A 15,487-nucleotide genomic window follows, 5' to 3' on the forward strand; every position below is an offset into this window, starting at 1 on the left:
ATAATACTAGTTAATAAAAAATATTAATATATTATACATAACATAATGGAATCATAAATACCACACATAGGGTATCAGTTTATGTTCATTTTTTATTCATAATAATAAAAAAGTACATTAGTTAGTATATTAGTTTAACAAGACTCACAATACGATTTATGAATACATACAATTTAAAAAGTGACTGGAAATAATACGTGAGCATTATTTTTGAGACACTACTTTATAAATATGTATACATAATATAATTTGATCAAATCATTTTCAATCGTAATAACGTTTCGACGAAAATTCTACACACACAAATACATTTTTTTTCGACCTACCTCATTAGCGTGGCTGTTTTGTTTTTACAATTGATTAGTATTTTTTTTCTTCGAACATCGTTTGTCACTGACGTTTTTCTTGGCAGTTTCAAACACGGCACAATAACGTCAAATTATTTTTACGCTCTTTGCTCTGTTTGCGCGTGTTATGTGCATAATTATTGTTGTCGTGAGTTGCGGTAAATTTCTTGTAGGTACTAGGTATAACTACTGTAGTACCGGCATGGAAAATAACCTAAGAAAAAATTGTCAGTTTACAGTTCAAATTGATTGAAGATGCGCTACAACGGGGGCATTTTTGATGTTTATTCAGCATCGGCCGTTACCAATGATAGTTGATCCTGAGTTAAGTCAGCTCTAACGAAGTGTTCAAAACTCTACCAGATCAGGTCGACCGCATATGCGAACACGGTAGGGCGATTAGGTAACTTATTGTAGTCGCACTATGTATTTATGAATATTGTGTAAATTGTGTACTAATTAATGAAGGTCATCTATTTCCCATCAATATATTGAATGTAATAATAATAATAACAGTGTAATACAATATTGTTAAAAATATAATGGTAATATTATCTCGGATTGATTTTTCGGAGTTATTCTTTGCAATAGTAAATGTACATAAAAAAAAATGTTTAGTCAATATATAGAAATTGAATTCAAAATATAAATATTATTTTTAATTTTTCGTAGCAGTTCCCGATTGTCGTTTTATATACTTGTGGCGGATGAATGCAATTAAATACTGCTGTCCACTGGACACCGGCCAGGCAACTTTTTGAGTGCTAACTCACGTTTGATCACACAAATCACAATATATCTTGTTATTGTTATCTTAGTATGTCATAATAAATAATGACGACAGAGAGAATTCAAATGATTGCTATCAACTAAACATGCAAATGCTAGATTTGTCCCATAAGAACGCCGGATAATTTTTTTTTAATTAATTAAATAATTAGTTAGTATTATTAGTAATAATTAATTATTAATTATATCTACATTTTAAACAAAATAATTTCGATCAAAGATTAAAAAACATAAATAATTTGCATATTATGTCTTTATATTATGATAAATAAAATATTTAATAAATTTAAATTTAAAATCCTTACCAATAAAATAATAGACTCTCCGTGTATTTCGGTAACAAAATATTATGTTCAGTGCTAGCGACAGACTGAGAGTGTACTATTTCATGGTTAAGGGTTTTAAATTTAAATTTATTATTTATAACCATAAGTTGCTCAAGTTTTTTCTACATAAAGGATTTAATTAAAAATTAGATGAAAAATACTTGAGGTTTTTAAGGAAAACGGAAAATGTAAAACTGTTTACATAAATAAAGATTAAAACGTGAAGTCACTTTCTGAATAGATTCCACCAAACCGATTTCAACAATTTTTTTTATTAAAATCACACCGTTTTTCTATTTTTGTATCGACAAAATCTAAACAATTATATTTTAAGGCACTATTTTTATACAATTTTATGTGTTTTATCGAAAAAAATTAGTTAAACCAGATGACGTTTATAAATAAATAATTTTTTTAATTGAATAGCTAATAGTTAATTTAACAAATTAGATTATATCGGACATAAAAACTAGGCATTGACAGTTTCTTATAATTGAATACGACTAGGATTAACAGATTTAGCGCCTTAGCGTCCACTGGTGTCTGCTCTACTCTTTTTTCACTTCTGACAGAAAAATGTATGAAAAATGAAAATCATAGATGATATTTATTAGTAGGTAGTATAACATGAAAAAATCTTTGTCCAGAGAGAAGTTTCAGTAAAATATCCTTGGCGATTAATCTGTTACGAACTGCCTATGATTTTGTAATAAATTTTGCGAATTTGGGGTATTGAGTTGTGTGGTTTGTTGACCAGGCAAACTTTCAGCATATCATTTATAATTTAATAAGTTAGCTATGGATACCAAAAAAAAAAAAACTAAATGAATGTTTTACGTTAAATTGATCACCCTGTATAGTTTTAGGGATAAAACCAAATCCAAACGTTTTATTGAATTATAATTATTATCGTTTACAATAATTACACTCACCGAATAAACTTTGTCCTATGTTATAAATATATATAGAAGGTTTGAAGTGGTCTGTAAAAATGTAATATACCTTTAGTGATGTGTCAGGGTAATCAATTATATTGGCTAGGTTTTTTTCAACATAGGTTCCGGTCTAATAAAGGAAGTTTACTAGTATTTAAAATTAATTAACGAAGATTTTTCCAGTTATTTAATCGAGATAGTTCAAGAATATTAACAGTTGTTTCAAGAATTATTGTAAAGACAATATTTATGGATAAATAATACTTTTTGCTTTGTTGACTTGTTGTGCAATCTGCATAAAAGATTTGCAAGAAAAATAAATTTTCAGTTACAAAAGCTTTTTATGCTCGTCAAATAATATGTATTTTCGTTTTTATTTATAAAGTACTTACTTCTTTTGTTTCCCATCAAAATATAATATATATATATATATATGTATATAATTTAGATAACCTAATTTATTTACATTTTAATATAAATTAAATATGATTATTGAATTATCGAAGACGTATGTAGCAAAACAAAAATAAATAAAAACTTTTTCTATGTTCTATAAATATATTTTTGTTATATAGGTACAAATATTATAATTTAATTTTAAGAACTAATGATCATATCCTAGATGTTTAAATTGTTTTGTTAAAACATTAATTTGTTGCATTTTATAATAATAACTGTTAAAATCCTGCTTAGAAAAATTGCAAGCATTTACTTTTTTTTTGTATTTTGATAAAATAATTATAATAATGTGATGTTTAAGTTATGCCTGATGTTCCTCTTTATATAACTTGCCTGTGGATATCAAGCTTGGTTTTCAAAATTATATCTATTTATATTGGCTATTTTGACACTGTTAAACTGTGGCAGATAAATTGATTCCACCTTCCAGTCTGTTTACCATTGTTTGTATTAAAGCTAAAATTAGCACACACACAGCATTTTTTTTTATATACCAACCAGATTCATTTGAAAACCGCATAGAATTCTAAACACCATAGTTTCATTAAAAAAAAATCATAAGACTTCCACCGTTTGGCAATAGCTGAAAAAGGACTACTACCAAATTGTACATTATCGTTAAATAAACACAACACAGTAGATAATTTGAAAATATTATAAATTATTTCTTTATTATATTGTCTAGTAGGAGTATAAAAAAGAAGAATATTTACTTGAACTAAAAAAAGGCCAAAAACAAATATCTTCAAATACACAAATATACATTATACATTCACAAGCCTTATCAACTTTTTTCTTTACTATTGAAACTATCACAAGTCTTAATACAATTGAAACAAAATAGTAAAATGTACACAAAATCGTTTGCAATCATAGTATTACATATATGTAGAACTAATTAAAACAAATAGTTATAAAATAATAATTGAAACGCCTAAATAGCTAAAAAATTTAAATCAATTGTTGAAATAATACAAAATATATTTTACGGTCGACGACAATCCAAAATTTAGATGTTATTAGGTTTATTATACGAGAATATGGTATGTAATAATATATAATAAAAATAATAATTTAAAAAAAAAAAAAATTATAATAATTTTATTGTAGGTATAGTATATAAAGTATATAATATAATATATTAAAAATACGGATTATTTAAAGCTATAAAATAAGTAATGTCATTGTAGAGGACAAGCATGAGTTATGTCACTAAAACTATTAAGTAACAACACATCTCCACCGTGTAATTTTCATTAAAAATTGTGCGTAAATAATACTAATTATCATGTCCGATAATTACATAAAGCACAATTTTTAATAACGAAAGCCGTCTAGTGACACAGTAAAAATATCCTTTTTGAAAATATACCGTCATACAAATTAACAAATTAAATATATTGAAAACGATATAAAATTAATATTTCCTTTATATTTACAGGCGATAATCAAAATATAGTTTTGTAAGCGTTGATAAAATGATATTCAGTAAATAGAGTATTAAGAATAATTGATAAGTGTGATGAGTTTTTTAAATATTAAATAATACTTATTTTATAATGATAAAAAATATATAATCATTTTTTAAGACTTTAAACAAATATTCGAGTTTTGTAAAAAATTAAAATGTATTAATCATTATTTTAACAATTATTTTCCATACCACATTGGAAATATTCGCTGCGCTCAATACTTAGCATAAGTTAATTTTATTTTTATACAACACACTAAATAATAGATATCGTTTTTAAATTAAACCAAATTTTATATATATTATGTTGTTTTCAACAATATAGCAATTCACTACGAGTCAGTCGAAATTATTTTAAAAAGAAGAAAAAGTTCAAATTATTCAATTTGCCACGATTACAAATTTAAAAAAAAAAACACATTATACATTATTTTAGTTTAATTTTTACTAAGTACCTCGTATACAAATAGTCACAAACTCTGTATAATATCCTGAACTGAATTTTGTATTATTTTTTTTTAAATCTATATTATAAACAGTCTTCTAACAATATACATTTTAATTTTTTTTTATTAAGATATTACGTAATAGGAAAAACAAAAAAAATTATATAGGTAAATAACATTTTTGATAGAAATATTCCCGATTTCGAGGACATTTCACTACTTTTTAATTATTATATAGTTCATTAAAAATAAAGATAAATAGCTAGGATATGATTAGCTATTCCTCGACCACATAGTTATTTTAAAGTCTTTAAAAACATATTACACTGTACAATTTAAACTTAAAAAGTTAACGTTCTATACAATTAATATACCTGTTTATACAATATTTGGCCTAATGATTTGGTAAAATCATTTTTTTTTTTACCTTTTTAATTACCAACGGTTTAAACTAGTTTATTGATTGTGATTCGACTGACCGTTTACTGTTTTTTGTTTTTCACGGTTGTACTGGTCCAACATGTCTGGTGGAACCAACATCCTCAGGTTGGAGTTTTCAGTTTCCAGCAGGCCGACTTTATCCATCAGCTCGGCTATTTTCTCCTTGAGAACTTCTACTTCCTCGCGAACGGCGTACATCAGATGGCTTTTGACCAAATCCATCGCCTGTTCGATTTTATTATCAATGGCCACCGTGGTCGCAGCGTTGTTTGACACACTGTCGACGTCTTCGTTGTTGCTACTGTCTTCCTGCTGTTGGTTTACGATTTCCACTGCCGCCATTAAAGGCTTATAGGAGGACATCTGTTGCTGTGAAGGAATGTAACAATGTTGAATACTATCGACGTAGTTTTGGTTGATGGGCACGTGCTGCTGTAATGAGTATGTCATTTGTTGTTGAGACATGGGCACAGGCGTTTGCATATTGTTTTGCGACATGACCGACATTTGCGGCTGTTGTAACATGTTGGACTGTACGACCGGCTGTTGTTGCTGTATGTGCATTTGGCTAGAAGAAACAGAGTTAGAAGGAATTTGCATTACGGCTTGTTGAAGTTGCATAGCATTTAAACTCTGCGCTTGCGAGTAAGTCGGTTGGTGCATGATCGATTGATTGGTCTGCAATGGTATTTGTTGTCCTTGCGGCTGCATCATTTGTTGAGGCTGCTGATATTGCTGGCCGGGCTGTTGCAGGTGTTGAGGTTGTATGACTTGTTGGTTTTGAGATTGCGATACCATGGTCGGATTCGATTGTGTCATTCCCAGCTGTTGTGGTTGAGTTAAAACTTGATTTTGTTGGGGAATACTTTGATTCGACTGCAAAATTTGCTGTGTTAACGATTGACCGGATTGGCTGGTCTGTGTTAATTGTTGGATTTGCTGCTGTGGGGGCTGCTGCTGCTGCTGTTGAACTTGTTGATTTTGTTGGTTTAATTGTTGACTCTGAGGCATCATTTGTCCTGGATGTGATATTTGTTGGTTACTTTGATGGATAATTTGATTTTGACTAATTTGCTGTTGTTGAGGAATTTGTTGTTGATTTATTTGTTGAGGTTGCGATTGTAACTGAGTTTGCTGCATTTGCTTTGTATGTTGTAATTGAGTTTGCTGAGTAATTTGTTGAGCCTGTATGGACATTTGTTGAGGCTGCTGTGTGATCTGTTGATTTTGTTGAGGTATTTGTTGCATTTGAGTTGTTTGGGCCATTGATTGCGGTTGGTTAGTCATTTGAGGAATCTGAGTCATATGATGTGCTTGTTGAGGTAATTGCTGTTGAATTTGAGAAGGTTGCGGGCCTTGGATTTGTTGGCCGACTTGTTGAATTTGTTGAGGTCCTTGTTGTTGTTGTTGCTGTTGTTGTGATGAAGGTACCTGTTGAACATGGGTTTGTTGTGTTTGAGGTGATGGTTGTGATTGTTGGATATGCTGCTGTGATACTTGTTGTGGAACAGGCTGAGATTGTTGTGGTTGACTAGGCTGAGCGATAGATGGTTGATGAGGCAGCTGTTGATTTTGTTGAACTATTTGAGGGGGCATTTGATTTTGTTGAACCATCGTTTGTTGCGAACTAGGTTGCTGCTGTTGTATCTGTTGAACAGGGGGAAGCTGTTGTTGGTTTTGTTGTAACTGAACATGGTTTTGTAACGATTGGTTTTGAATAGGTATTGATTGAAACTGCTGCTGTGGAATATGTTGATTGGACATAGAAACGGACGAAGGTTCGGATGTCACATTTTGCGACTGAACTGCTGCAGGATTATAATATTGAGAAACTTGTTGGTTAATAATTTGATTTACCGACTGTTGCAGTTGTGCACAGTTTGGCAGGACTGATTGATTTTGCGGTACATATGTTTTTTGGAATTGCGCAGACATAGTATGTTGCATCATTTGTTGTTGAATATTTGCCTGCGACATTGACTGTTGATATTGTTGTGGAATTGTTTGCGAGACGTTATGTTGGTCAACAGAATTCATGTGTTGAAGAGTTTGTGAATGCAATGGTTGATTTTGACTATGCAAAACACTCATTGCGGGTTGAGCTTGTTGCAACTGCGGCTGCATAACTCCAGCATTGGCTATTGCTTGCTGTAGTTGATGCGATTGTAGGCTGGAATGTTGCATACAACTTTGATTAGTGTTGTGTTGTGTAGGCAATTGTACCTGTGTCAGACTCTGTGGTTGAGTTACTTGCACAGAAGATACGACGGATTGGCTCGTTAAAACTTGTATATTATTTTGCAAACTTTGACCTGGCGACACGCAAGCACTATGAATAGGAGTGGTCACACCAGACGATACTATGTTGTAAGTAGACGTTTGACTCTTGTAATTGTCGGTATTATTACAATTGGTGGTATACGTACTGACATTATTATTGCCGACTCTATACTCGGGACACTCGTGATGTCCGTTGTCCATATTTTGTTCAGGCGTTTCTAAATCATTCAATTGAGAATACGTCTTACCGTCGCCGTTGACCATTAAGGGTTTACCATTTCCCGATTGTTGATTCATTGAATGGTCTAAAAAATCCATACAGACCCAACGACCGCGCTTAAACGGTTCCGTACTTTCGATCTTCACGACTTTGAACCGCTCGTTTCTATTTTTATTTTGCAATCCGTTGATATCACAGTCGCTCTTTTGCGAACCCGAGTCTATACCGTGTAATTCGTCGCTTTTGACAGAGCCAAGCGAATGCACGCTATCCGAATTATCGACAATAGCTAGGCCATATTGAGAGCTGGTTGGAATAACCGGCGCTGAACTGCCCATATCGTTGCCAGTATTGTACACGACCATGTTGTCGGTGTAGTTTTGCAATTCTACATCATGCCTGATATCCGTCCTGTTGTCGTGAATTTGAGGTTCGGTATCTGGCGAATCGTCGTCATTATCGTCAATGTTATTTGGTTCAGTGATGCTAGTTATTTCGAACGATGTCTTCTTGGTAGGAACGCAGTTGTCGCCGGACGGTGGCAGGGAGTTGGCGTTTTCCGCACACTTTTGCTTGATGTCGGACTGTGTGTCGTTGAGCTTTTGATCGGCGTTACCGTCATCCATAACGGTACGTACTAAATACCGAATCTACGATACACGATCCTGGCGAACGCGAAAAAGGCTATGTGCGCGTAGCCTACACACACAGACGCGATTTACAAACAACAGTATTATTATTATTATTATTAATGAGTGAAAAAAAAAACAAAACAACAAATATCGTTTTGATAAACAACAAAAAAGGAAAGTTCGCGTTACATACTTTTTGCAATTGTTGTCATGTACATATTATTATAATATAGTCGAGAAGACGTCGTCAACAGATTTGATATGAATTATACAAAAAAAAAAAAAAAAGAGAAAATTTTTTAGAATAAAATAATATATTATACGCGCACTTATCCGACCCGACCGATTGCGACATCAATCGAAACACTTCGGTGCAGGGATCGCACAAACGTCACTTTTATAATCGGACCAATCGGAAAAACTCGACGACATTGACAGACGAAACGGTCCGTGCGAGTTTTCCACATTTCACAGACGGACGGCGAACTGCATTTTTCCACGAAAACACGCCTCGTCAAGAAGGAATGCGCGAAAAAAAAAACAACCTCGACCTTGCCAACATATGTCCGGGGCGCTTATCAGATACGGTCCGTTAGCATGGAACAAATTTGTTCTTGTCGCCATGAGAATTACAGTTATACTGCCAGCCGGCCGTTCCGGGTCTTCGTATTGGCTTGCGCATACACACAAACTTTGGGGCGCACTGCGCGGGGCTCGTTGCAACTTGCACAGTGCGTATAAGTGCATGGCCGTTTTGTGAAACTCCCATTTCATGAATGACGTATGCGCAAGGCGCATTGTTTATTTGTCTTCGGTGCGCCGCCAAGGCGGGTAGGTTAAATTTTTGTCACGGGGAAAATGTATAAATGTTTACAATTATTAATATTTAAAACGTACAACGTAAATAATATAATAATTAATATAAACCAACATAATACTGTTATTACACGGTATAAATATTTGACTAAACTTTAAAAATTAACATGGGTAAATTATCAAAGAATAAATCGCAATTTACATAATATTATGTCATAGATTACTGTAGCCAATGTTATTTATAGTTTTCCTACCAATTACCTAAAAAAGGCCTACCAGGTTTTTTCTGGTATCCCGGTGGGTCTATGCCCTATTCGCCTATGTGACAAGGTATTGTTTTGTGTCTAGACATATGGAAATATGTTTTAAAATTATCAAAAACTTGTAAGCAAAACAACAATTTGTCTTTCAAGTGCAATAGTTAAATAACAAAACTAATAAATTAATCTAATTTTTGTGTTTACTGTTATAGATTTTAAATGCTATTTTGGCATTTACTATGGTCCAAACTAAGTGCTACACAATAATCAGATTCATTATAGTTATAACAAATTTAACAAATTAATAAGGGTATAAAATTAAAATCTACTTAACATACACATTTTATACTTATTAAAAACAAAGAACAGATTACAAATTTTTATTTTTTTTTATTTTAACATTCCCACCAAGAAGTACGATGGTTTGAAAATGATTTACAAACTGATCAATGTCATAATTTTGGTCATTTTCAATTTCAATTAGAACTTAAATTAAGTCTTTAATATTTTATTAAATGTTCCTACCTAGTTATTAGGTAAAAGAATTTCCTGTTGTTTGTTTAGTTATACTTAGAGTACATTTGTACTGAAGTAAGTGTTTAATTTAAATTTTGAACGTTTTATTAAGATTTATTAAAAAAAAAGTTAATATTTATTGTAGTTAAACAAAAAAAAAACAACTTGGGAATATACATTTATATGGAGGCACAATAAAAATACTTTAAAAAAAATCTTAATATCTAAAATTCAGCTTATATCTTCGTCTTGTACTATTTTCAGACATCGTTTGGCGAATTCTTCAAATACCGGTTCGGTCATAGCTTTTTCCAGCTCATCATTAGGACAAGAACTGTTATCGATCTTTGCCAAAATGTCTTGCAAATATGAATCGGATAATAATTTTCTTAGCCGACTGTCATAACCTAAAAAGCAAATGAAAACGTTATTGAGTGTATTCATTGGATTATGAATTAGTCATAAAAAAACTGAGTGGGCTAAAAGTCATATTGTGAAACTTTCAGACATTCAACTTTCAACTCTTAGCTCTTAGTATACAAATGAAATTAGTTGAATATAAATATTGGCCTAAAAATTAATAAAATATTAAAAAATATTTACGTTCTTGAATTTTATAAATTTTATCATGTGGCTTTAGATATATATCCACACACACAAATAATTATATTATCTTAAATTTATCTATCAAATACCATTTATAATCCGAGTCATGACTATCTTTAGGCATAATTTGATGATCACTTTAGATTAGACCATGTTTTAAAGACTTTTTATAAGGGGCCAGAATGATCTCTGATTTTCTATGTAATTAGTAATCACCAATATGACCAAAGAACAGTTGATAATCAAAACAAAAAATTTAGAAAATTCAAACACTTGGAAATTAAATATTGGAAAATTGGAGGTGAATGCACTCTGTAGTGGGGCTTTTTTAAATCTGATGACTCCACGAGTCGCCATTCCTATTTCTGTAACGGTTGTTTTTGTTTACGTGAAACTGTGTCGCTTTTAAAAGGCCTTAAGTAAATAATTTACCCATTCCAGTTCTCTGTTTTCTATACCTGCCTTGGAACATAGTTTGTTTACAATACAATTAATACCTATTTTTAAGAACATTGATACATACAAAGTAGATTCAATTTCTCTGGCGGTATTGTGTCTTCGGTAGGATGCAGAGATTGATTGTTTGACATTTCAGCTGTTGCATTATTTTGAATATTCGCCGTACAGTCTTCCGAAGAATGATTTTGGTAACACGCAACCGAACAACTAAAAATTGTAATTTTACATAAATTACTTAAACAAATTATTTACCTATTTCGGTAATCTCAATATTGTAGGTCTTACTATTTGACAATTTTACACTTTGGACATTTGTATTTCGACGGATTTTTCGTACAAATACTGCACTTCATATTCTAAGTTAATGAAATCAAGACAAAATATAATATGATAACATTAGCAATTAACAGGTACTACGTGAACTGTTGGCTAAATTTCATTTCAGTAAAAGCACATACTATACTGTGAAATATTATTATTATACTCTGCGACAATAACTAAAAAATTATTTCAAATTAAAACCCAGCTCAAATTATTTATATACCTTATGGCTTATTGTATGTAAAGTGTAAACCACGAGATACTTAAATTCGAAATTCTTATCTCTCTCATATCACTAATTTGTATTTGTCACAATATTATGGATATCAGATATCAGATAGTATTTGAAACGAAAGATTAATTATAGATAATAATATTAAGGGGAAGGGAAGCAGGCGGTTTTTAAGAAGTTTTATACGGGCAATATTTAAAAAAAAAGTGGTTTTTAAAAAATTTCGACCATGTCAATTAATTTTCCGGTTAACTTGTATAAGCTTCAAGGTATTTTTAATTTATATTTTCCCATCATTTTTTGTTTGAGTAAAATCCATTTTGGTTTATTTTAAACCTTATAAAGCCTGACAAAATTACACCTACTTTGAATAATCAAGTTTCAATTTTTTAGGAAATTCAAATTCTAAGACTTTTTTTATTTTTACTAGGTTATGTTAGAAAACGGTTTTCATTTAAATCATTCAGTTTCTTCTAATTCAATATATTAAATTTGAAAATTGTTCAATATTAAAAAACTGATTTCTTACATAAAAAACGAAAACAGTCCATTTCTGACATAACTTGTAAAGTATTAAAGTTGAACCGTCTTAAAATTAGGGTGGGGGATTGTATTTTATGGTATTGTAATATAGTGCATTATTATACTCGTTTCCAAACCACCCATGAGGTAGAGTATTTGGCTCGTTTTTTTTTAACATGGTATCTCCATCTACGATGATGTTTCAAATTGTATTTACTGTAAAATCACTATGAATGTGTGATAAAGGCGTCTCAGTGAAAAGCTAAAAAGTACTTAATTGGTATTGGGCTATAGACAAAGACATCCGTGTATCGGCAGTTTGAGCGGCCACGCAATAAACTATGGTGGTCTTATACACTGAAGTCGATCCGGGCACAACTTAAGATTAACTTAATACTACAGACAAAGACATCCGGGTGTCGACATCTTTGGCGGCCACGCATCAGACTATAGAGGACCTATGCATAAAATATAGTACCAAGGAGGTTATCCAGCAGGATAACGGGATGATATTGGAAATTTGATTTACAAAAAAATCTTGTTGGTATAATTATGTACAATGTGTTATTACTTTAAAGGACATAGCTGAATGATACTAAAAAATGCAGTATTTTTAATGTGCATTGTAACTACAAATGTGACCTACAGCCTACTATTGTGTAAGTAGTTCAGTTTAGTGATGTGAAATGATGATACGTAGTGTTTAAATAAGTAAATTTACTCAAAATAATAAATGGTTGTTTCGCGGTTGCCCACAATAGTTTATAAAGAGAGAATTGGAACAAAATAGCATCATCGTACATAGACCTAATCCACGCAGTACTTGACTTGATATATTTTGTTCAGGTATTTTAGCGTATTTATTATTATTTTTTATTTCAAGTGGAACCAGAGTAAATTACTCAGAAATGTATCGATTGACTAATTAAAAAAATATATTTCTAAAACAACACTCTTTTTAAAAATTTGTTTGAGGAATACATTATACCAAATAAAGCACTATAGAGGGTTTAGAATTAACAACCCAGTCAAATAAAAAAAGGCTTTTTCAATTTTATTTTGCATCCAATTTGCGAGAAGGAGATTTTACTGAATAGAGAAACGCAAATACAATTATTTCGACTATATAGTTAATTCCGGACCCTTATAACTGTAAATAATTAAATTATTATTAACATTTAAAAGAAATTACTACATGTATTGCTTACCAGTTACTTCGAATTATTTATACTTATTTGGAAATTCACGATCAACCATCAGGTTTAAATAATTGCACTTCTTTGTATGCGTAAATCTAAAAAAAATTATAACAATGTTAGTAACTAGTATTTAGTAATAATTTTACTTTATGTGTTCGAAACACCTACCATCAAGCCTCCAAATGAAGCCCCTTCGAGTTTTTGGTCGCCTTCGATGAATCTTTTTTGGAATCGCTTGAAGGTATGTCCAAACTTATGGTATACTATGGTCTATGACAGTATAATGTTCAAGTCGTTAAAAAAAGTAACGAGTTCCAACGTAAATTATAAATGTAGGCCACTTCGAAGTACTGCATATTGTTAAAATATTATAATATAGGTAGTTATGGACTTTTAATATACTATAAATGTGCATTTGTTACTCACAGCTTGTTATTAAACAAACAATCAAAAGTTAACATATGAACGATTTTATTTCAGTCGTTAAAAACGCACATTGAATTTTGGCCAGCAAAAGTTTGCAAATTTTGTGTTCAAGGAGATCCTATATTATATATTTAACATTGAGTGAATTACATCTACACACCATGGGGGTCACAGAATCACCAGTGTGTAGGAAATGTGGAGAAGAGGAGGAGACGTCATACCACATCATGTGTGAATGTAACTCCCTTGCTACCCTAAGGCAAAGTATCTTTGGTAGACATTTTCCTGGACAGGATGAAATCAAGGATACTAGGATTAAAGAGTTACTGAGATTTATAAAGGAATCAGGACTATTCAACTTAGAAGGTTATTAACTAAGCAGGACATGGGCATGACAAACTATGTGAAACAGGACTTCGGTGAGAGGGTGTGCACAATGGACCTGTAGGTCTAAGTGCATGGGCCCATTCTGGGCCCACCCGTTAACTAACTAAAACTAAAACTTGAGTGAATTAATGTAGTAGCTCGGCCAGCATACACATATAGTTATTGTTGTAGATAAAACGAGAAAAACAGAGAAAATGTCTCTTTTGTAATTATAAACACGTGTAGAAGTTCGTGTAGTTCGTGATGTTCGTGTAGTTATAAGTACACGTGTACCTGTAACTACACGTATTCTTACAACTGTAAGTTTAATAAGACCTCTAATTTTACGTGATACTATTCTTTAATTAATGGTTGTCACTAAGATAAAGTATTATAGCCATTGGGTCAAGTTAGTGGAATATCGGGTCCTACATGTGTATTAATTACACGAACTTCTACACGTGAATCCGAACTACACGAACTTGTCCTACACGTGTATTTATAATTACACAAACTTCTACACGTCAATTCGAACTATACGAACCTTGTTCTACACTTGTATTTAAAATACACGTATAGAATCGTCGGCTCTAGTTGAAACTGATGGATTTCTACAACACGTAAACTAAGTACAATTTATTTTGTAACCATATTCAGTAAGTATAATACAAATACAGTTTTGATAAATGATAAGAAGTGTCGAACACTATTTTTAAATGCATTGTTCTTACTACTTATTACTTTATTTAAATGCATCCTAACCGAAATATGACTAAGAAATGAGTGAAAAACCACTGTATAAAGGATAAACCACTAAGTACAAACACCACTGCTTATACAAATATATTTATATTTTTAAAACCTACATGAATATTCAATAAAAAAAAGCCAATACAGAGGGGTCGGGGCATAGTGGGGACGGAGAGGTCACAGGTCTACAGATTTTATTATAACTGAAAGTGATAAAATCACTTTTAAATAAACGTTTCGATGCGAATCTGTGTATAATATGTTCGAAACAGTTAATAGTTATACGATAAGGGTTGATCGTCTGTCTAAAAAAATGTACTGTCATAGTTACCCATATATCGTAATTAACAATATAATGAAAATATTTTCATTACCTGTTGACTGTTGATTCACTCACACTGACTACGGCCAAAGTGTAAATTTACCCTATTTTTGGTTTTTTTCCTTAATAAAAAAAAAATTTTAATACAGATTTTTGAGAAAATTGTATATGTTATAGTTGCATTTTAGATCTACCTTTGATCTAATTTTCAGATCTAAATCTCTAAAACTTTGCTTGAAAAAGTGAAATAAAGAAAAAAATTCTATCCCTTCTAGAGGAAAGGGTTTATGATATAAAATTGAAAACTTTGAAATTATCCCCTTTTGAAAAGGCCAACTATTAAGGG

The 15,487-nt window shown here is 31.4% G+C and overlaps 2 protein-coding genes across 2 annotated transcripts; both read right to left on the minus strand.

Annotated features, from left to right (window-relative positions):
• Positions 1 to 4,781: 4,781 nt before the first annotated feature.
• On the minus strand, positions 4,782 to 8,933 carry LOC126845090 (putative uncharacterized protein DDB_G0271606). Its single transcript, XM_050583652.1, has one exon. It carries the CDS (start codon positions 8,338 to 8,340, stop codon positions 5,230 to 5,232), a length of 3,111 nt encoding a protein of 1,036 aa, XP_050439609.1. The 5' UTR covers positions 8,341 to 8,933; the 3' UTR covers positions 4,782 to 5,229.
• An 818-nt stretch (positions 8,934 to 9,751) lies between these two features.
• Positions 9,752 to 11,600, minus strand: LOC126843562 (zinc finger HIT domain-containing protein 3). Its single transcript, XM_050581166.1, has 3 exons — positions 11,289 to 11,600; positions 11,068 to 11,210; positions 9,752 to 10,345 (listed from the first exon to the last, which is right to left on the minus strand). The coding sequence occupies exons 1-3, from the start codon at positions 11,354 to 11,356 to the stop codon at positions 10,170 to 10,172; spliced, it is 387 nt and encodes a 128-aa protein (XP_050437123.1). The 5' UTR covers positions 11,357 to 11,600; the 3' UTR covers positions 9,752 to 10,169.
• Positions 11,601 to 15,487: the final 3,887 nt, after the last annotated feature.

This window comes from Adelges cooleyi, unplaced genomic scaffold (genome assembly GCF_023614345.1).
Source record: "Adelges cooleyi isolate 19-005CV unplaced genomic scaffold, UGA_ACOO_1.1 ACOO_flye_CR_arks_rails_tigmint_CR_PRNA_108, whole genome shotgun sequence".
Lineage (NCBI taxonomy): Eukaryota > Metazoa > Arthropoda > Insecta > Hemiptera > Adelgidae > Adelges > Adelges cooleyi.